This window comes from Pundamilia nyererei, unplaced genomic scaffold, assembly GCF_000239375.1.
Source record: "Pundamilia nyererei isolate P.nyererei 1_Seehausen unplaced genomic scaffold, PunNye1.0 scaffold00092, whole genome shotgun sequence".
In the NCBI taxonomy this organism is placed as follows: Eukaryota; Metazoa; Chordata; class Actinopteri; order Cichliformes; family Cichlidae; genus Pundamilia; species Pundamilia nyererei.
In genome coordinates, this window is record NW_005187493.1 from 2,471,508 (window position 1) to 2,492,546 (window position 21,039).

The following is a 21,039-nucleotide window of genomic DNA, read 5'->3' on the forward strand; positions in this document are numbered from 1 at the left end:
CATGCATGAGTGAATGATTATCACTGGTCCAAACCGTGAACCTATCTTAAGCCAAAACAAGTTGTATTTGGTGCCGAAATCTAACCAGCAAGTAAACTTTAAAGTAAAAAGCAAGTGAAGATGAAATGAATCAGTCAGTAAAAACTAAGTAAAACATAGCCTGCTTTCCTGGCTGATAAACTCTGAGTTACTTCAGACTCTGCAGCACTTTAAAAGAGGACCATTATCACTAGGTGTACAGTAATGATGCAGGTGGTGGATTGTGAAACAACAGTGCAGGATAGCATGTGTTTAATATGGAAAACTAGTGAGATTTGACAACCAGGTGGCATGACATCCTGGGATACGAATCGATGCATACACTCACTGCAGTACCTTTGCAACCTGCGGTCACAGGTGACTTCCCGGCCCACTTCTCCCGAGTCCATATGTCCCGGCTATGACCATGCAACAACATTTTCTCCCTGCTGGTGTCTGAAATCTTATACATGGAAAAGACAAGCGAGTGATCAGTGAAGGGAATTGGATTTGTATTTTGATACATATATATGTGATAGATTAGGGGGGTAGGTAGATCCTAACAGACAGAGCTAATTATACCAGGCTAACACTCTGTTTCACCTCTCCTCCACCCCCTGTCTCTCTTATTTTTGCTTCAGCTTAAGTGGGTTCTTATCTTATCTGTGGAATTTCTCTTAGAGAACAAAAACGATCAGGAGAGTGGATGGTATCACAGCCTGGGGTCAATGATGTTCACTCAAGTTAAGCCAGGGTAATTGAATCTTAATAGTCAGCTTCTAGCCTACAAAACAAAAATGCAGAATGCAGCTAGATTTGCTGATCACCACCCCAACAAGTCTTACTGCATGACATGTGAGAAAGATCACATGCAGCTTATTTCATTTGAATAGATTTTTTTAAGGAAACCACACTGCTCTGCATGTTGTTGTCTTTGCATTTATGAGAAATTCGAACGTGTGGCCATAAAAACAGCAAGAAGCGCTTGTCTGCATGCTGGCTAAATGACTAAGGCTCAGGATTTGGTTTTCCATAACAGATGACGAATTAAATTAAACTGAAATGAGCCCTATTTTAGGGCAAAATAGTAATAATAATTTTAATAATAATGTTAATTTGTTTGCACTCATATTAGCAAGAATGGAATCACTTTTAATGGATTTTGGAAGAAATTACATTTATGTGATTCTTTGCATTAGAAATCTAAAGACTACATGGCAAAGAGAACAAGATTTGAAAACAAAAAATATATCATTTGAATGAAATAATAGTTGCACAGTTTTTGAAAAATTACTTATTTTCCTGTATTGAGATGTCTTCTTGTGTTATGTAATTCAACATCCATTATACTGGATAATATTTGACATAAATTAATACCTAATTAAACATTTGTTCAAAAATATGCTGATATATACATAAGATTTTATATGAGACCATTTCCTTTTATGTCACACAGGTACTCACTTTATCAAGCTTGTATTCCAGAAGTTCTTCATTCCTCCCTTTTTCCAAAGTCTTCATTTTTCTTCCTCTTGAGCTTCTTCTATCATTGCATCATCTTTCTTCACTTGGTGCTGTACTCTTTCCCCTCATTAAATCATCCGTGCGCCAAGTTTTGGACTTTAATCAAAGGTAGAAAACAAGTTAAGCTTAGGCTTCAGAGAAACATCCAACTCATCCTGCCTGACAAAAAGACAAAAGCAGACAGCTTAAACTTTGCAGCGGGTCTCCTGCGGGAAGATGAGGACAGCTGGTCAATTTCAGTGGGATTTCTCCTTAGGCCGCTCTGGATTAGAGAGGGTCAAGCCATCCAGACAGGTCCTGCCATGTCCAGCAGATTCCTTGGGCTAATTTCAGACTGTTACTGCATTCCCAGAACAAAAAAATATACTCAGAATAGTTTATTAAAAACCTCAACTGTCTTATTATTATAATTATTATTATGATAAAGAAACACAGACTTACTGCCTTTTCTTTTAAACCAGATTTGATTTAACACTTTTATTCCAGTTTGTGCTCTGAGGTAATTCCTGGAATGTAAACAATCCACAGATTTAAATCATGCCAATGAAGTTTGTATATCCCATACACTTCTATCACAGATGTAGGATGTCATCACTTTCACTCTGCTGTGACCAACCAAAAAGGTAAATTTGAGAAATACCATCCCTGAACTGCAGCTGTTTGGGAATTTCTTTGTTTTGGAGTCTGTCCCATCTATTCCGAACACACTGGTCATGTCTAATGGGATTTGACTTTCTGCTAGTTAGTCTTAACAAATTAATTAGATTCCTTGGATTAAAGCAGTTTACTGTTAACATTTTATACTCATAAATGAATTAAAGATGTCCACCAATAAAAATAATTTTGAAGACTGAAAAAAAGTTTATATGGTAGTAGCTACTTATTTCCAGATTTTTATAAGGTGGTCAAAAAGAGGAGTGTATTCCTGTAAGCTACATCGACCTCTAGGTGACCCTGTAGAGATTGCTCTTTTTTTTCTCCTTCATAATTCGAAATATGAAGGAGAAGAAAGCTATAATCTTTTATTTCACAGAAACATTATGAAGGGTTATATTTGTTTGTCCACAGCTACTCGTGCACATGTTTATCTTCATTCTTATGACCGATCAGGGGTAAAGCAGCTCATCTACTAATGGGAAGGTTGGTGGTTCAATCCCTCGCTGCTCCAGACTGCATACCAAATATGTTTGGGAAACATACCGAACCCCGAGTTGCTTCCAATGCAATCATTCAAGTGTCAATGTGTGTGAATGTGAGACAGAAAGCACTTAGGCATAGAAAATGGGTGAATGAGTCATGCTGTATAAAGTGTTCTTCTACTCAAGTTAGAGTAGAAGAACCAGTCCATTTACCATGTAAAATGTGTGATTTTAATATGTCGATGTCTGTCTCAGTTTTTTTTTGTACACAGGTCTCTTGTGAAAAAGAGATTTCAATCTCAGTGAGACTTTGTGTTTAAATAAATACTTCAATAATAATAATAACAACTGCATAGATAAATAGTCCTCAAAATTCAGAATGGTATGGCTGAATATTAGTCTAAACCTGCTACTTTGTAGCTTAGCATAAGGCCTTTTTAAACTGTTTAAGAGCAGTCCACTGCAACAGAGGAGTCGGAGCGTCAATCTGCATATTCATAAATCGGCAGTAAAAGTCGTAAAAGCTATTTTATTAAACAAGGGTATTATTTATGAAAAGTAAAAATCCAGATGTGCAGCTGAGGTGCTTTTTGAGGTTTGCATCAATGCTAGCAGTGGAACTTGAATAATTTGTAGAAGGAGAAAACTTAGTTCATCCAGCTAAGACATATTTAGCTTTTAACTGCTATTAAAAGATGAAGAGAGCAACAGGTAATCCCCTCTATAAAGCTGTTACAAGTGGGATGAGCTAAGCATAGGAGATGAGCACACAGTGCCTCAGTGAAGACTCAACGAAGACTCCTCCTCTTAGTTTTATGTCATGATGACAACATGTGGGATGGAAATGGGTAAAGTATCTCTGTTCACAGGCCTGGGAGGAAACGGCTCCTCTGCAAACACAGCAGGAGGGCTGAAATCAGAAGTCATTTAGCACGAGTCACAGACAAATGCTGACAGGTTCATGCTACTTATGGTAAGTGTATGTATTTCCTGTTCATGTCTATGAGTGTCTCATAGTTTGACAGTAATGGTATTATTATTTATTACATAATGATGAATGACAGTCAATGCCTCTGAATTTTTATTTCTTTACTTCTGTTTTATGAACTGTGGCTTCACAGTTATGTACTGATATAAAATACTTGAGAAGTCTATACTGAGCAAATAAAAAAATGTACAGTTCAGCCATAACAGGTCATGGCTGTACCATCGAAACACCTGTCAGTGATGTTCTTTATAGATAGATCTTTAAATCATATATTTGCAGTTTTGATTTCAGCGTAAAAATATGTAAACTTAACTTTTTGCTGTGCGGAGTAAAAATTATACAAGTCAAAAAGCAGAAGTGATTACTTTCAATACCTATGTTGGCTTCAGATTGAAGCAAGCAGGTTCACATGTGACCAAGATTACTCTGAGGTGGGTTGTTCCTCATTTAGCCGTGTTGTGTGTTCAGCAGGGCATTTAGATTCTTATCCAGTTAACAGTGAGGCAGCGCTGAGCTCGGACTCATGTCACACTTCATCTGTCACCAAGTGAAGCTTTGATCTTCCTGAAGCCTGATATATAGCATGTTGTGATGAAACAACAGCTTTATGCTTAGAATAAGTGGACAGATTGTAAAACAATAGCTTGCTTTCCAGGAAGCCAAAAAAAACATACATCTGACAGGAGGTTTCTGCCTGACCAGTTTCTTTTTTTGATATTGTTTTAGATGTAGACAAAGGCATTTGGGCCCATTTCACCTGTTCTGCTGGAAGATGGCCACTGCAGCGGAGGACCACCACCTGGGATCAGGCCCTGACGATAGCGAAGTGTCTCCATCCGGGAGAGAGCCAGACTCAGATAGCATTCTTTCGGATGACTCGGTGCTTCCAGACTACACGCCAGAGAGAAGAAATGGGAGTGCAGCATCAACACTGTATCAAGCGTGCGCCCGTAATGAACCGGTCTCTCTGCAGACAGTGCTTGAGAGGGGGGTCACAAAAGAAGAGGCGATGGAGCTGGACATCAATGGCTGGGTGAGAGTCTCATCCATAATGAACTCATGATCTCTATGACTAGCAGTGAGCAACATATTGCAACATCGCTGATCTTAACTGTTAACTTCAAACCAACAGAATGGTTTAATGGTGGCGTGCTGTAAAGGTTTCCTAGAGATCGTACATGGACTTCATACCTGTCCATATATTGACATAAATCACCAGGACAATGAAGGCAACACAGCACTGATGATTGCATCCCAAGCAGGTATGTTTTACCAACTTATTACAACTGGGGTGCTCACGAAAAAGTTAATTTGATGCAAGTGACATGTTTGCTATAAAATCTGTTTCAGTAAAGATGGGGATGGGTTCCCCACTCACTCTGACTGCATGGACAAACAGTTCAGGAAAGAGATAACTAAATGCATTCCTTAAATGCTGGTTAAAGCTTTATCAAGCAAAAAAGAAGCCATGTAAATGGACTAAAGCTCATTCAAAATGAACTGAGACAAAGTAGAAAATGGTACTTTGGTCAGACGTATCAAAAAAATTGACATTCTTTTTGGAAAACATGGACAACAGCTGTGTCCTTCCAACTGACCATCCAACTTCTAAATCGTTCATCAGCTGAAAACATCTGGAACAACATGAAATTAAAAATATGTCAAAGGAGACCCAGGACTGTTGAGCAGCTAGAATCCTGTATCAGACAAGAAGAGGAAAACAGTCTTCTCCCAAAAGTCCAGCAGGTGGTCTCCCCCGTTTCCAGATGTTTATGGACTGTTGTTAAAAGAAGCGGGGATGCTAGACAGTGGCAAACTGCCCCAACTGAGAGTTATTGGTGCCAGTAATCTCAAAGTGAGCTAATATTTTTGTATGTATGTTTTTGTTTGAACCTTTGATATGGTTTATGTGTTCTATTGTGAACAAAATCTGGGTTTATTAGGTTTGTAATTATTCCATTTTGTTTTTATATTTTACACAGATTCCTGAGAACTTCTTTGGGATTGGGATTGCAAATAGCTTGAGCTTGATTTAATCGGAGATTTAACCAGTTGCAAATATGCACTCAACTCGTGTTTTCTGACGCACTGTTGTATGAATTCTGTGTTTTTACAGGTCACATCATGACAGTGACGTATCTCCTGAACTATTATCCTGGAATAGACACAGAAATAAGGGATTGTAGAGGTTTCACAGCTCTCATCAAAGCTGCAATGACTGGCCGCACTGACGTTGTGGCAGCCCTTGTTATGGCTGGTATGTAAGAGTACAAAAACACACTTTATTTCACTGGATCATTACCTATACATTTCAGCTACCGGTATAAAAACAAAGGTATGGTATATTCTCTGTTTCTTAATGCTTTGGGAAATAGCAAATATGAATAAATATCCATCATTAATTGAGATTAGACTCTTATAGAAATATATATATATATAAAAAAACAACAGATTAGTCACTTACACATATGAGCTACTCAGCTGGCTCTTTTTGCTACAATTCAAACTATACTGACGTTCCATTAAAATAACTTTTTACAGTGTTGAACATACAAAAGCTAGCCCCAACTGATATCACTGGATCGTTTCTGAAACTCTAACATCAGCTCTTTAACTCTGTCTTTCACTGCTCTAAATAAAGACTAAGAGCACTGCTAGTGAGAACGGCTGACCACATGGTTTATCTGACCGTATTTGAATCCGGCTAACTCTGCGCATATGTCAACGTGTCGGTGACGTGAGACTGGTTTAAAGGATCACTCTGAGGACATTATCACATCTTAACAGATACTGACTCTGTAATCTTTACCTTACTAGACTTGCAGGCTGGTCGCAGATTAGTCGTTTCCTTATTTTTGGACTGCACGTTTCCTCAAATCTCTGCCAGGAGTAACACTTAGTCCAACATTAATATCATACAATAAACTGCCCTCATAATGAAATCCATAAAGATGGATTTCTGAAGGAGACTGTGGGAAAGTCAGCTGAACTTTACAAACCCCTGCCTGCTTTATTCTACCGCATTTAGACAGCATATTACTGTATCAGAAAATTTAAGTTAGTAAGACAAATAAAACATTAGTAAACAGGCATTGGCACACAAGTCATTTTCACATTTCACAGTATGACAACCACAGATGTAGATAATTTTAACTGTGCAAAACGGCTCAGGGCTGTGCTGTTACTTAGTTATCTACAAACTGTGAGACAGCAACACGTTTATTGCAAGCCACCATGCGCCTCATGAACCTCGAGAACTCAGGTTTGGCATCAAGTCTGACGTGTGTAGGCTGTATGCAATAAGATTTACTAAAAAGTATTAATACATTATCAAGTCAGACACTTTGATGTTTAACATTTTTTTGTAGGGCAGCCCAAAACAGCACTTTAACAAGTTATTAATATGAACTTATTATTAATGAGTTATTATTAATCAGTTCTTGTGTTTGTTTTTCCTCGTGGTATTTCTTTTCAGGGGCTGACATACATGCAGTAGATTCCACCAGAGGAAGATGTGCTCGGGACTGGGCCTTTAAGACAGGTCGCTACGAGACCTTGCACCGTCTCCGTCGCCTCAATATGCGTCCAAGAGCTGAGCAGTTCTGTGAGGGTTATGTCCCTGAGTGGCCTGAGCTCAAGGAGAGAGTAGCCAAGGCCGTATCTCAGAAAACTCCCAGGGAAAAAATTGCCCAGCAGATCAAAGACACCTTTGGATTCAGATTACCTCGTGACCCCGAGGACAACGGGGTGTTGGACCACATGGTGCGCATGACCACCAGTGTCTACAGTCCTCTGATTTCAACTGGATGTCACCCACTCTGCCCCACGAGCCCTCCAGAGATTGGCAAGAAGCGTCTGGCCGTACAAGAGCTGGTCAGCAAACATACAAAAAAGGACCTTGAGGAAAGCTCAGTGTGCCACAGTAATGGCTCAGTGTCGCACATTATCCCCACAATCCACTCTGCAGAGTCAATTGCTACGACATGCTGTGCCGACACCGAGCGGCGAGGCAGTATGCTCTCCACCAAAGCTGCCACAACTTTTATTTCCCGGAGTATGGGGAGGCGGAACAGCGTGTTCCCCTCTGGCTGCATCCCAAAGATCAATGTAGACAGGCCAACAGAAGCAACGCCAAAGAAAGAAAAGAAGAAGAAGAGGGAAAAGGGCTATCTGGAACCACCCAAGTGGAAGTACAAGGAGATCAAGGATGAGAAAAAAAAGGACAAGAAGAAGGCTGAAAAAGAAAAGGAAGAAAAGGAGAAAAAGAAGAAAGAAAAGGACAGCAAGAAGGCCAAAAAATAAGGTTTTAAAAAAGAAAGGGCTGTACAAAATATCCTTTGTGAGAAAAGTGAGTGTCTTTTCAACTCAGGGCTTAAAATGTTCAAACCAAAGAGCATTCAAGTGAATACTAAACTTAAATCTGAAAGGGAGTGACAGAGGAAGAGAACTGTAAAGACTCTTCAGGGAAGGTTTGAAGCATCTACGCTAAAAGCAGTACCTATATTTGGAGTTAATGTGAAAAATAAGTCTATTATTCTATTAGGGATTAAAAGACTTTAAAGAACTTCTTAAAAAAAAAAAGAATATGGCACAGTGCACAAAATCCATATTTACTGGCTCATTCTTACCGGTGCTAAAGCATCCATGATGTCTACCTCATTATTCAAACAAATCACAGCCACAGTACGAGTAGACCTGCCTCCATTTATAACATGAGATGTAAACCTAGAAGCATATATGCTACAGCTAATTTGTATTATTAAGTAGTATGTATAATATTTATACATAAGAAGAGTTTATGGATGAAAACATGAACTGTAAATACTGTATAGTGTTTAGACAACAAGCATCAAAACTCAGGATCTGTTTAATCCTCTAGGTTTATTGCCACTTTGTGATATTGCCAATAAAGTTCATGTAATCTTTGAATACCGTGCACACAGTCATGAAAAAGGAAGTTTGCACATGACTCCGTACAGTTATGTACAAAATCATGTACACCCTTACTGAAGGGTAGCCAATCAAATGCACTTGATTAACTGATCATCAGCAGGTGTGAGGTTCTATACAGATGCGGAAGTTTTGGCAGTTTGCTGATCTGGAGCATTCAGGTGTCTGTAAACACAATGCCACAGTCTTCCCAGGAGAGGATGTCCCAGGAGATTCAGCCCTAGGTCAGAGCGTGCAATCCTCAAAATAAGCTGCAAAAAAAACCTCCAAGAGCTACATCTGAGACTCTACAGGCCTCAGCTAGAATGTTAAATGTTAAAATTAATTAGAGAACAATTAGAAAAGTGAGGCTTGTTTGCTTATCTTTGCAAAAGTTGCATTTGAACAGACCACAAGACTTTTGGAACATAGATCCAAAGAGGAGATGTCTGGTGGCGGCACATTTGGCGAAAACCAAACAGAGCATATCTGCACAAACACCTCATACCAACTGTCTAGCACGGTGGTGAGGCCATCTGCGAAATCTTGGCTGAAACTGGGTCATGCATCAGTACAACAATCTCAAACTCAGCAGCAAATCTGCAAACGCATGTCTGAAAAAGAATCAACGTGTTGCAATGGCTCAGTCAAAGTTTGGACCTTAACCTGACATAAATATTGTGGTGGAACCATAGATGAATGCCTGCAAACCTCAATAAAATGAGGCATTGCTTGAAAGAAGAGTGGGCTGTTAAGATGTGAAAGACTGATAAAGTCCTAATGCAAAAGACTGCAAAAGACTGGGTCAAATCATTGCTGCTAAAGGTGGCTCTTTATGCAGGACTTCATAGAGTCCAATGAAAACTTCCTTTTTCACATGACTGTAGATGGATTTCAGCTGTTTGAAATTATAAAAATAAATGAATAAATAAAGGACAGTGAAGATTTATTAGTAGATTTGTTGGGTCTTAAAAGCACAGTGGTTAGTAATTTTATATCAACCAATTTGTAAATATAGCAATTTATAAATATTGTACCAGAGTATTGAAGGCACAGGATGTAACTGCGCAGTCTGCGTGTCTCCATTAAACATCTATCTATAGTTAATCTATAGATAGATAGATGTTACCTCCTCGCTGTCTGCGTGTGTCACTGCCTGCTGCTGGTGGAGCCTCTACACAACTTGCGCTGTCTCACTGTCTACATGACGGCTCACCAGATCCTTGGTTAACAACGTGTTAATGCGATGAACCTGGAATGCATTGATTATGGCTGACCTACGGATGTCACTCGCTGTCCTGGTTGTTCACACTGTCCTATACACAGCCTGCCAGGGTGAGTAACTTACTGTTTGTTTTGTCTGAGGACTGTCGCTACCGCTGTGGAGCCGACGCTCCGCGAAGTTAGCTGCTAGCTAGCGCTAAACTAACCATCATTAACCAGAAAAAAACAGGTCAAACCTCCTGCTGTCGATACGGGGAGCCTTTCACTGCATGTTTATAAATCATGTTATGTTATCTGTCTATCTATGTTATCTCGTCCACGTCGAGGTTTGTTAGGTGAGTCTGATACAGCAGGTAAAATAGGAGCTCAGGTAGCAGTCTGTTTATACTGAGAGCTACCTTAAACACCAGTTCCTGTATGCGTCCTTTAAAAGCATCCAGGTATCAGGCACCTTTGAAAAAATGGCTTAAAGTGTTGATGCAGAATCGATTTAATGAAATTACTCGTGGGTAGAAGTGATGCGTTGATGAAACTCTGCTAATCTTCTAGCTACAAGGTAGTAATGTGTGCATTATAGCCTATTGGAGTAATGCTGGACAGTAGGGATTAAATCATGATCATGGGAGCGATTTTGCAATTACTTTATATGGCGCTATTGATGATGTGTATCATAATATGATATAGCCCAACTGGCATTTAATTGTCCTTAGATGAGATGGTCACATGGGGCATGTCTGCTTTGTGCATTCATCTGAAAATGCTGCTTCACGATGAAGTCTGATGTTCATAATATATTTTCCCTCACATATTGTGTTTCTGCAAAAGTTTATTTTTAATTTATTAGTTTTTAGTATATTGAAATGCTCTAGACAGCAAACGAATGCTTATTAGTTATTGATGTTATTACATTAGAAAATAGTTCCAAAAACTTGGCGGACATTTTTTTCTTGTTTTTTCTTTAACTTGTTGAAAGCTTTCAGTGTGGTTGAAAACAGGAAAATTAAAGTGAACAAAGTCGGTGGCTCAGCCTGCCAAATTCCTGTGCTGATATGAAGGCTTGTGTCACTGAAAAAAGCAAAGTAGCATGCTTCCATTGTAAATTACTTTACCCACTTGAAAAGTTTTATAGGTAGCCATCTTTGCTTTTGCATTTCTATTTTATTTCATTTTTTTTGTCAGACACGGTAGCTTTGTGCCGCTTGACATCTTTGTGGTTTCAAACACAACAATGTATATTAAAATTGTGACATTTCTAGCTTTGGAAAATCTGAAATGTCAGTCTTGTTTCATGTTTAGTCAGCGTTTATCTTCCTTTTTTCTTCTGTGGTTCTTCTATTTCTTGCGTCCAGTATGTGTGGGCATCGTGTGAGTCAGCACTACAAAATACATTGTAGCCCATTATATTTCCCCCTTTATCTCCTGGATGTGTGGCTTTCTTGTTGTTGTTGTTTTTATCAATCCCATCCGGCACACAGGCTGTTGAAAGGTCATTTTCCCACTGAGAAATCCCTGGCAGCTCTTTGAGAATTACTGGAATGCCACATCCCATTCTTGCCTAAATAGCATTACTCCATTTCAGAGGAACCCAGTCTCTTGGTTGCCTAATTATATTAAGCAAGTTATTAAAAAAAAGAAGAAAAAACACTCTCCTGCACCTAATGCAATGACTGCACTTTTAACACTTCCTCTACTTCATATTTTTAGCACTTTGCATTGAGATATTTAGTTATGCGGTATATTTTGGTTCACCATCCTTGGCAGGAAGTAGCCTTAAACAGATCCCCCCACAAACCAGTAAGAAGCCAAAAAGGGAAATAGCTGCATCTTAAACAGCAAAGCTGATCATTTAAAAATATTTAGGCTTTATTTATGGCTTTATAAGTTGTAGTAGATAGTAAAGCTGTATGCCAAATTACCAATACCAATACCAGTTCTTCACAGGTGTACTACATGTACCAAATCATCAAAATCTTCATCACTTTAAGCTCACAGGAAATATAACCACACAGTAACATGTGCTTTCAATCAAACTGCAGCTTTAAAAAGGTGAAAAACGGACCTTTTTTGAATGATTTAAAGTAGTATGTATGTTTCTGAGATTTTCCTGAAGCTGCCTCACCACCCTCTCAAAGCACATTTCCATCACGCAATGTATTGTAGGAGAAGAGTGTGCTTATTTACAGGGCACAGTACCTCCTTTGAGGTGTTTTAATGTCTCCTGACATGCTAAAACCAGCCTACAATCCTCACATATTTGTGTGAGGTTTTGGGACACAGCGGTAAGTCTTCAGGCTGTTGCTGCCCCCTGCTGTGTATTATAGGAGCTGTAAAATTCTCTCTAACTCTTCAGTACTTAAACAGTTTTGTGCCAGCGGGTCACAGTTCGCTTGACTTCATGCAAGCTAATGGTCTTGCAAATGTTTTGCTATGTCTCTTCAGCTCTGTGGTGTAACTGCACCACTCCTCTGTGTAAGAAGTCTGACTTCCAGTGTGAGACCGATGGGGCCTGCACGGCTTCCACCATCTTCAGCAATGGAAAACAGCAGCACAGCCGCGGCTGTATCCCACAGGAAGATCTCGTGCCCCCTGGAAAACCGATCTACTGCCTCGGTGTAGAAGGCTACCTATACACGCAGTGCTGCTACACCGACTACTGCAACAGCATTGACCTCAGAGTACCCACTGGTGAGATTCACATTTAGTTACCTGTACTGTTTATATCACCAATGTCTGTGAAAGTCTGCTGTGCTAAATTAAAATTACATAGTGTTAAATGTCCTGCCTGTTCAGTGATCCCTCCAAAAGAAATCCACATAATATTCCACATTGGGAATCACCAGTAAAATTTAAATCAAAGCTGTGGGAAGTAGGGGGACAGGTTCTAGTCAGCTGTTTGCATATAGCCTTATTGTATTTCTTGACTGTCTTAAAAGACTTTGTAGTTGCAATGAATGCAACTCATTTGCTCACATGCGTCTCTACAGAGGTTCAATTATTCTGGTGTCTTGGAGTTAAAATATAGTGTGTATATTTTTCCCAGCTGTGCGGATGAGTTCACTGAAGTTTTGGCTGTTTACCAAACAAAACAGAATAATTTGGATATTTTAAAGAAAAAGAGCCTTTACAGGATTAATTTGCAATTACTCTAATTCAATATTTTTGTGATGCTTTTTCTTCCATTCCATTGTGACTCCATCAGAAATCGGGGGAGGCTACGGCCCGGGTGGGACATGGAGGCTCGTGGAACTGGTTGCTGTGATCGCAGGGCCGCTGTTCCTGCTGTGTCTGCTACTGTTGGTGGGTGCGTTCATATATCATTATCACCGGAGGGGCTACAACCACAGGCAAAGGCTGGAGGTGGAGGATCCGTCCTGTGACCATCTCTACCTGGCCAAAGACAGATCCCTGGAGGATCTCCTTTGCAATCTATCCACGTCTGGTTCAGGCTCTGGTCAGTACGCAGTTTGGTGGTGGAACTGCAGCCTGACAGTCATGTTGTGGATCTTCATCAGCTGGTATCTAGTCATCTTTTTCTATTGTCATTTTTTTTTCTGGGCAGGTCTCCCTCTCTTTGTCCAGCGGACTGTAGCCAGAACAATCGTCCTGCAGGAGATCATTGGTAAGGGGCGTTTCGGGGAGGTGTGGCGAGGACGCTGGAGGGGTGGCGACGTGGCTGTGAAGATTTTCTCATCCAGGGAAGAGCGCTCCTGGTTCCGTGAGGCTGAAATCTACCAGACGATCATGCTTCGCCATGAAAACATCTTGGGCTTTATAGCTGCTGACAACAAAGGTGCAACCCAGTTATATGCAATATTTAATTTATTTAGTCAAAGAAACACAGTTCATCTTTTCAGCAGTTTACAAGACCTTATTATGCATTTTTGTTTCACTGTGCTGTATAATAACTAGTTATCCTAAAGTAAAATGATCATTTCTCAAGTATCTTCATTTATATGTCTCTCCCTTAGACAACGGGACGTGGACTCAGCTGTGGTTGGTGTCAGATTACCACGAGTACGGCTCTCTGTTTGACTACCTAAACCGCTACTCCGTCACTACCGAGGAAACGATCAAACTGGCACTATCAGCTGCGAACGGCCTCGCACATCTGCACATGGAGATTCTTGGAACGCAAGGTAGTGTTTGTTATTCTATTGTGTAATCGTGTTAATTCTATTTATGTGTCCTAGATTACACTTTCAGTAAATATGCAGTTTTTTACATATGTTTCAGGTACTACATGTAAACTTCTGCCTTGAGTAAATAGCCTTCCTTGTTCTTCTGTATTGTGGCTGTGTTTGGAGTCTTTGTCATCAGATGATCAAGACACCTCCCTGATAGTATTGTTTTAGATAAAGAGTCTCTTTCCTGTACAGCCACAGTCACAGTAATGACGCAGTAACACAGAGGCAGGTCAAGTTTACTTTCTCATTTATACTCACCAGCCAGGCAAACCTGTTCAGGTGTTCCATATCTCCATATCTAATCAGCCAATTACATGGCTCGACTGCATGCATTTAGGCATGTAGACATGCTGAAGTTCAAAGTCTTTTAACATGGCATGGTCAGATGGGCTGGTCTGAGTATTTCAGAAACTGCTGACCTGCTGGGGATTTCCCACACAAACATCTCTATAGTTTACAGAGAATGGTGTGAAAAAAGAGAAACAATACAGTGAGCAAGACATTTGGAAGAAAATGTCTGGTTGATGCTGGAGGACCGAGGAGAATGGCCAGACTGCTCTCAGCTAATAGGAAGGAAAAAGTAATTCAAATAATCATGTATTACAGCCAATGTGTGCAACTTTCAATGCACAACGTGTCAAACATTAAAGCAGGAAACTGAGGCCACATTACACACTGGCTCAACAAAATTGCACAATAGAAAAACAGGAGATTAATTTCATGAATGTGCAGCAACTGTGTGATCATGTGATCTGTCATATCAGTATGGACAAACATTTCTGAGGAGTGTTTTACTGCACCTTGTTGAATCTGTCACACAAAGAATTAAGGAAGTTCTGAAAGTAAAAGGGCCAACCCAGCACTAGGAAGGTGTACCTAATAATTTGTCTGGTAAATGTATTCATGTAGAAACGACTGGCAGTTCAAAACATCAGTTTTCTGACTTATGTTTAAACTGGTATGCTGTAATTCAGTTTCATAAGCCAGTGAATTTAAGCATTGCTTGTGTGCACCTCCCTTACACTCTGTGCATATCTGCGTTATCAAAAAGTGCTTTGATCAACACCTTTTATCACTTCCACAGTAGTTGTAACTTTGCCTCCCCCAGCCACAGACAGGAAAAAGGCATCGGGCGTTGACAGCCTGACTTTTCCGTTTTTTGCAAGACTCTGACGTAACTGGCTTGAGTCAACAGACTATGTCACAACCTGATATTTAAATGTTACTCACAGAGATTGTGCACTGACAAAGGCGACTGTGATATTTTGTAATGTTTTGCATACTTTGGTTAATCAAAGAACAATATTTTTTTTTGTTGAATGGGCGTGTAAGCCGTGTTAAGTTACAAAACAGCTGCTTTTCAGTGATTTATGTTCCATTTTTTCAAGTCTGCTTGATCATAAATTGTTGCAAAAGTGGAGGAGTAATTCTAACTGTAGTAAATGAAAGTTTAAAAAAATGGTACTTGCACGAACAGGCTCTATTTTCATGTTGACAAAACAATTAGATGCAGAAGAAAGTATTAACAAGTGACTGTTTTCCTTCATGTCATGATAGGAAAGCCAGGCATCGCCCATAGAGACTTGAAGTCCAAGAACATCCTGGTGAAGAAGAACTGCACCTGTGCCATTGCCGACCTGGGCTTGGCTGTCCGTCACGACTCTGCCACGGATACGATCGACATCGCGCCCAATCAGAGAGTGGGAACCAACAGGTCTTTCTCATCTGCTGACTTAACGCTGACCATCGTTTCTCACAGATATCTTCTGACATCTTTCCCAGAATATCCCTTTATCCTTTACGCCAGCACAAACCAGGACTGTGTTTATGTTCCCCAGGTACATGGCCCCAGAGGTTCTCGATGAGACCATAAACACAAGACACTTCGAATCATTCAAATGTGCTGACATCTACGCTTTAGGCCTGGTCTACTGGGAAATTGCACGCCGCTGTAACAGTGGAGGTTGGACTTTTCTCTTCGGATACTTGAACTGCCTTGTTTGTTGTTGTTATTTTTTTCCTCTCGTTGGATATGCCAGAGACGGCACTGATCTGACCTCACACTATTCTGTGTTATCAGGTATCCATCAAGAATACCAGCTGCCCTACTATGATCTGGTACCGTCTGACCCGTCCATAGAGGAGATGAGAAAAGTGGTGTGTGACCAAAAGCTTCGACCCAATATTCCAAATTGGTGGCAGAATTACGAGGTATGAAAATTAAGTTAAAATCGAACTAAAATCTGCACTTACATCAGAAAGATCTTACTTTTGCAGTTTGGGCCTTTATTTATATTTCTAATTATAACATTGCATTCATCATCTTAAACTAACAGTGTAACCTCCACTTAGGTTCTTTGCTTGTGGTGTTTCTGAACTACACTGTTGGCTTTGTTACAGCTAGGACAACACATAATAGAGTTCATTCATTTCCAAGATTCACTAGTTTGTGAGTCTTTTAGTAATTTCTGTGCAGCTCCATGTGTAGCGTGATAAAGCATAGTTTCCCCCATCAGAGAGCAATGATTACTTTAGTTTGTTAGACTGAGGCCACACCTCTTTATCTTTAAATACACACATTTGTGAAAGAGGTAAAGAGAGCTCACTAAATTCCAGTGTGGTACTGTAACAGGATGCTAACAGTCAATTCATGAAATCAGCTGTAAGTGGTATCATAGCAAAGTGGATGCATTTAGGAACTACAGCAGCTCAGCCGCAGAGTGGCAGACCATGTACAGTTACAGAGCAGGGTCACCAAGAGCTCTTCAGCAGAAAAACTGTGCATTAGGGGCTTCGTGGCATGTGTTTGCATGGCTAAGCAGAACGTGTGGAGGCACTCTGGTATTTTTGTTTGCATACATTGCAAATCTTGATCACAGTTCCCAAAAAATCCACATTTGTTGAGATTTTTTTTTAAGCCAATCATGAAAACTTTTTAAGTTTAAATGATATTTTTCACAATGATCTTATGTTTTTGTTTCAGTTTGTTATATATATTTCCGTGTTGCCTTTTCCGTAATGTGTACAGATCATTGGTGATCTGCATTCATGCTGAATCTGATAGCCCAAACTACAAAAATAAGACCCAGAATGAAATAAACCGGGTTATTATTGAAACTGCTTTTCTACATTGTTTTGATTCTTATTAGTGTTTTATGTGAATGAATTAGGGTAATCTGATACTTGTATTCTTCAGTATAAAGTAGCACTCAAATGCTGTTCATAGAGTGTCTGAACTACTTTGTGTCATCACCACCATTATTTATATTGCAATACAAGCTCTTAAGCCTTACTGGTGTTTTCCTTGTGCTTATCAGGCCTTGCGGATCATGGGTAAAATCATGAGGGAGTGTTGGTATGCTAACGGAGCTGCACGCCTGACGGCCTTGCGCATAAAAAAGACGCTGTCCCAGCTCAGCATTCAGGAGGACATTAAAATCTGAGCATGTGTGAGACAGCAGAGCACTGAAGAGGACCCGGCCCCTCCATCCAGACTGAGAGGAAGGGGTCGGGCCTTCTAAAGAGATGGCACAATGAAGAGTGGCACTTTGTAAAATTTTACCGCACAGACACTTCTGTCAGGTTTGAAACCACTTTATTTCTGACAAACCCTACCTCGCTTTACCCAGCCAAAACATACAGGAACACCTTCCCTGTCTCATCCTTAGCTCCCGCTGCCAAACCTCGCCCTCTTTCCTCACCCTGTACGCTGCACTAACAGTTTCCTGAATTTCTTGTGTATGCAGTCATTAACAGCACATGTACTTAACCAAGTTACATTTTAAAAATCAGCTGCTGGTGTTTTATTGTTTCAAAGTGTGTTGACAGTAATTATTAGTTAGTAAACAGCATTTGCTTGTTTTGTCTTAGCAGAAGAGCATTAACTCATTTATACTGATTCTGTTATATCAGTAATTGAACACTGTGCGGGAGCTTGTGGGCTATCTGTGTAGGTTCATTCCTGCCATACCTGCAGCATTCAAAGGAAGATTTTTTTGATACCAGTGTCATAGAGATCAGGACTCCTGGTACCCTTCAACCCAGGGGAAATGAGGCCTGCACAGTTTTTACTGTTTCATTCTCTCTGAGTCTGAACACAGTGCAGAAACAAATAGAAAAAAGACTGTGGGGGACTCCTTTGTGAGTTTGTTATGAGAGTGAAATGATTGCTAATAGGAACAGATAAGCTGTGAGTAATATTTACATTTCCTGATTCCTGACATATTGCATTGCTTAGAAATCCTTTAGCACAAATAATTCACCTGATTTTAGTCTGTTCACATTTAGAAAAGTACATATTTAGGAATTATTAAACATCACTAGGATGAAGGGCAGCAGCTACTGCTGACTTTGATCTTCATTAGCTTCAGACCACTCACGTAAAATACAAGATGCATGCAGATCCATGTGTTGTATGTTAGTATCATAGTCTCCTGTTATGAATGCATAACCTCAGATAAGCTTGTATACACAACATTCAGATATTACACTGCCCCTTCAGTGCAGTCCAGAATCCATGTTTAAGCTCATATTTTATACTCTTACAGCATGTCAGAGGGTTTTTTTTCCCCCCAGGGCACTTTCCTCCTGATCAAGTATATTTACTGCACTGCACATACACTAGCCTTTTGAGGTGATACTTCAGTTTAGGTCTGAGTGTGTTTTTAGATGACTTTTTTAGCCTTTTTTTTTTTTTTTTTTTGTAAAGACAAATATTTACCAAATTACTTTGTGACCTGTGAAGTAACATCATTGTAGTTGTCAGGTGACCTGCTTATAGTACTTTATTACTGCCAAGCAGTATAAGTTAAATTCATATTTCTTTCTGTGCCCCCGTACCCCCATCATGCTATACCTCCTTAATGTGCATATTTTGCCTTATGTATATCACTTCACTCTTAACATTGTCAGAAATCACTGCATTTTTTTTTATGTATTCAGGAAAAATGTGCACTTTCTGTCTTGAGCTGTATGCAGATTCTGCAGGTACTGTTTGCATGTATTCAGTGAAGTCTGACAGACCAATTGTGCACTACTACTGACCTCGCTGCATTAACACCAACCTTTTCTCAGAATCATCTCCGGCCACGGCCTCCAGTGTTTAAAATCACGCCACTGAAAACGAGAATGTTTACACAAATCATGCCAGTCAGATGACCTACCTTTCTGACTGAAAATTGTAAAGATAAATTTGCTTTTCTTTAATCTCTGGGAGAAAGAAGTGTTGAAACTAAATACTGCTGAAATGCCTTCGTGTTAGCTCACATTTTTTTTCCAACCTGTGTTGTTTTTTTTAAAAAGACCGGGGAGCTCTACTGAATGTGAAGCATATTTATACTTTCTTTGTTTGCCTTACAATTTAAAAGTGAATATTGCGTTCAGTGTTTTTAATACTTCGGTGTCTGTATCCCTTTGAAGGAACGCTGGAGTGAGAGTCAAAACAAAACAAATAACAAAAAAAATATATATATAGGTATTATATTACATGTTGTAAAACTCTGTTTATGTTATTGAAATTATTCTACTTAAAAAAAATCCTTCAGGACAATTATCATGTAACATTCAACACAAATGTAATAAATGCAGTCATTTTCCTATGTGGTGTCCTATTTCATTTTCGTCACCCTCCCCACTCAAAGAAATATTTTTATACTCAAAGGGGGTCGAGGATTGTATTCATGTGAGAAAACCTACATTTTGATCCTGCAATTCTTCCCAACTTAACATTGTTTTTTTAGCTCATTGCTTCAGTCTGGTTTTGCCCATGTGGTGTTAGAAAACATCTAAAAAATTAAGCAAGTAAGTAAAGTTTATTTATATAGCACCTTTCACAGACATGTCACAAAGTCCTTTTCAAGAAAGGTAAGAAAACACAATACATTTATAAATACATCATAAAAATCCTGGTCTAATTCAAAGCTTTTTGAAATAAAAATGTCTTTAGCTGCTTTTGAAGGTCTCCACCGAGTCCAAACACCGTAGAAGGAGAGGAAGTGCATTGTTTGGGTGCAACAGCTTGGAAAGATTGGTCCCCTCGAGTTCTAAAAACGAGTGTGGGACCACTAAAAGGTTTTGATTTGATGACCTCAGGTTACGAGAAGAGGTATGTGTACGAATCAAATCAGCAATATAGCAACAACCTGTAGACAAGCTAGCCCTTTCTTATTTAGACAAGTAAACAGGCTGTTACAGTATTCGAGTCTTTCAGAGACAAAAGCACGGATTATCATCTCGAGTTCACTTGTTGACACGATGGACCTAAGTTTTGAAATGTTCCTCAAGTGAAAAAAGCAAGATAGTAAGGTTCTTACTATCGGATTTAAATGTCCCTCCAAAGAAAAAGCTTAATCAAAAATAAGACTTCGATTTCTAAGCTTATGCTTCTGTGAGGAACCTAAATCACCCAGTCGCTGTTTAATAGCAGGTATTGCACTGTCTGGTGCAATAATCAAAGTTTCTGTTTTGTCTGGGTTTAGCTGTAAGCAATTAAATAACAATCCATTTAAGAAAGGGTTAACAGGACGTACAAAAGCCACAGTGCCAACCAGCTAGATATTAATGTCAAATATATTCATCAGTAATTAGCCACTGAAAAAGTTAGAATAAATACAAGCACTCTTAAAGAACCTTTATTGCTCATTGTTTAAATTATAATATCACTGTAGATTAGTACAAAAACTGTGCAGTTACATAGTTGTACACAATCCATTTCACATATCCTAAAACAGGAAGTGTGACATGTTCCTCACTTTATCTTCTTTAGAAAATAGAAAACGCTGGTATGTAGTGATTTTGATAAAGTCAGTCCTCTAAACGCAAAAAACCCCCATAAAAACTACATAAACCTATAACAGCCGATGTTCTGACACAGTAAATAAATCACATCAACACAACACAGAACAAAGAAAACAAAAGTAGAATAACTGAAAGTAATGGTCAAATTAACAAAGTAGGACTGTTTTTTTAACAGAATGAGATTTTGGAGCACTGAAGCCATAAGCAGATCCCTTTACGACTAATAATGACACCAGAA

The 21,039-nt window shown here is 39.4% G+C and overlaps 2 protein-coding genes across 2 annotated transcripts; both read left to right on the forward strand.

The window, feature by feature from the left end:
* Positions 1–3,562: 3,562 nt before the first annotated feature.
* On the forward strand, positions 3,563–7,884 carry ankrd33ab (ankyrin repeat domain 33Ab; the record flags this gene model as incomplete). The annotated part of the gene is made up of 5 exons (XM_005739670.1): positions 3,563–3,654; positions 4,396–4,702; positions 4,802–4,931; positions 5,786–5,926; positions 7,145–7,884. Coding segments are annotated over exons 2-5 (1,272 nt in total), but the record flags the coding sequence as incomplete, so codon positions are not given.
* Positions 7,885–9,745: 1,861 nt separating this feature from the next.
* On the forward strand, positions 9,746–19,603 carry LOC102212648 (activin receptor type-1B-like). The gene is made up of 9 exons (XM_005739647.1): positions 9,746–9,933; positions 12,262–12,507; positions 13,022–13,273; positions 13,382–13,612; positions 13,791–13,958; positions 15,564–15,720; positions 15,845–15,969; positions 16,087–16,217; positions 17,324–19,603. The coding sequence occupies exons 1-9, from the start codon at positions 9,867–9,869 to the stop codon at positions 17,447–17,449; spliced, it is 1,503 nt and encodes a 500-aa protein (XP_005739704.1). The 5' UTR covers positions 9,746–9,866; the 3' UTR covers positions 17,450–19,603.
* Positions 19,604–21,039: the final 1,436 nt, after the last annotated feature.

Excerpts from the sequence above, each read along its gene's own strand:
- LOC102212648 (XM_005739647.1), top strand. The coding sequence starts at position 9,867 with ATGGCTGACCTACGGATGTCACTCGCTGTCCTGGTTGTTCACACTGTC. Across the intron at positions 9,934-12,261 it reads CCTATACACAGCCTGCCAGG|CTCTGTGGTGTAACTGCACC; the intron begins GTGAGTAACTTA and ends ATGTCTCTTCAG. Across the intron at positions 15,721-15,844 it reads CAGAGAGTGGGAACCAACAG|GTACATGGCCCCAGAGGTTC; the intron begins GTCTTTCTCATC and ends TATGTTCCCCAG.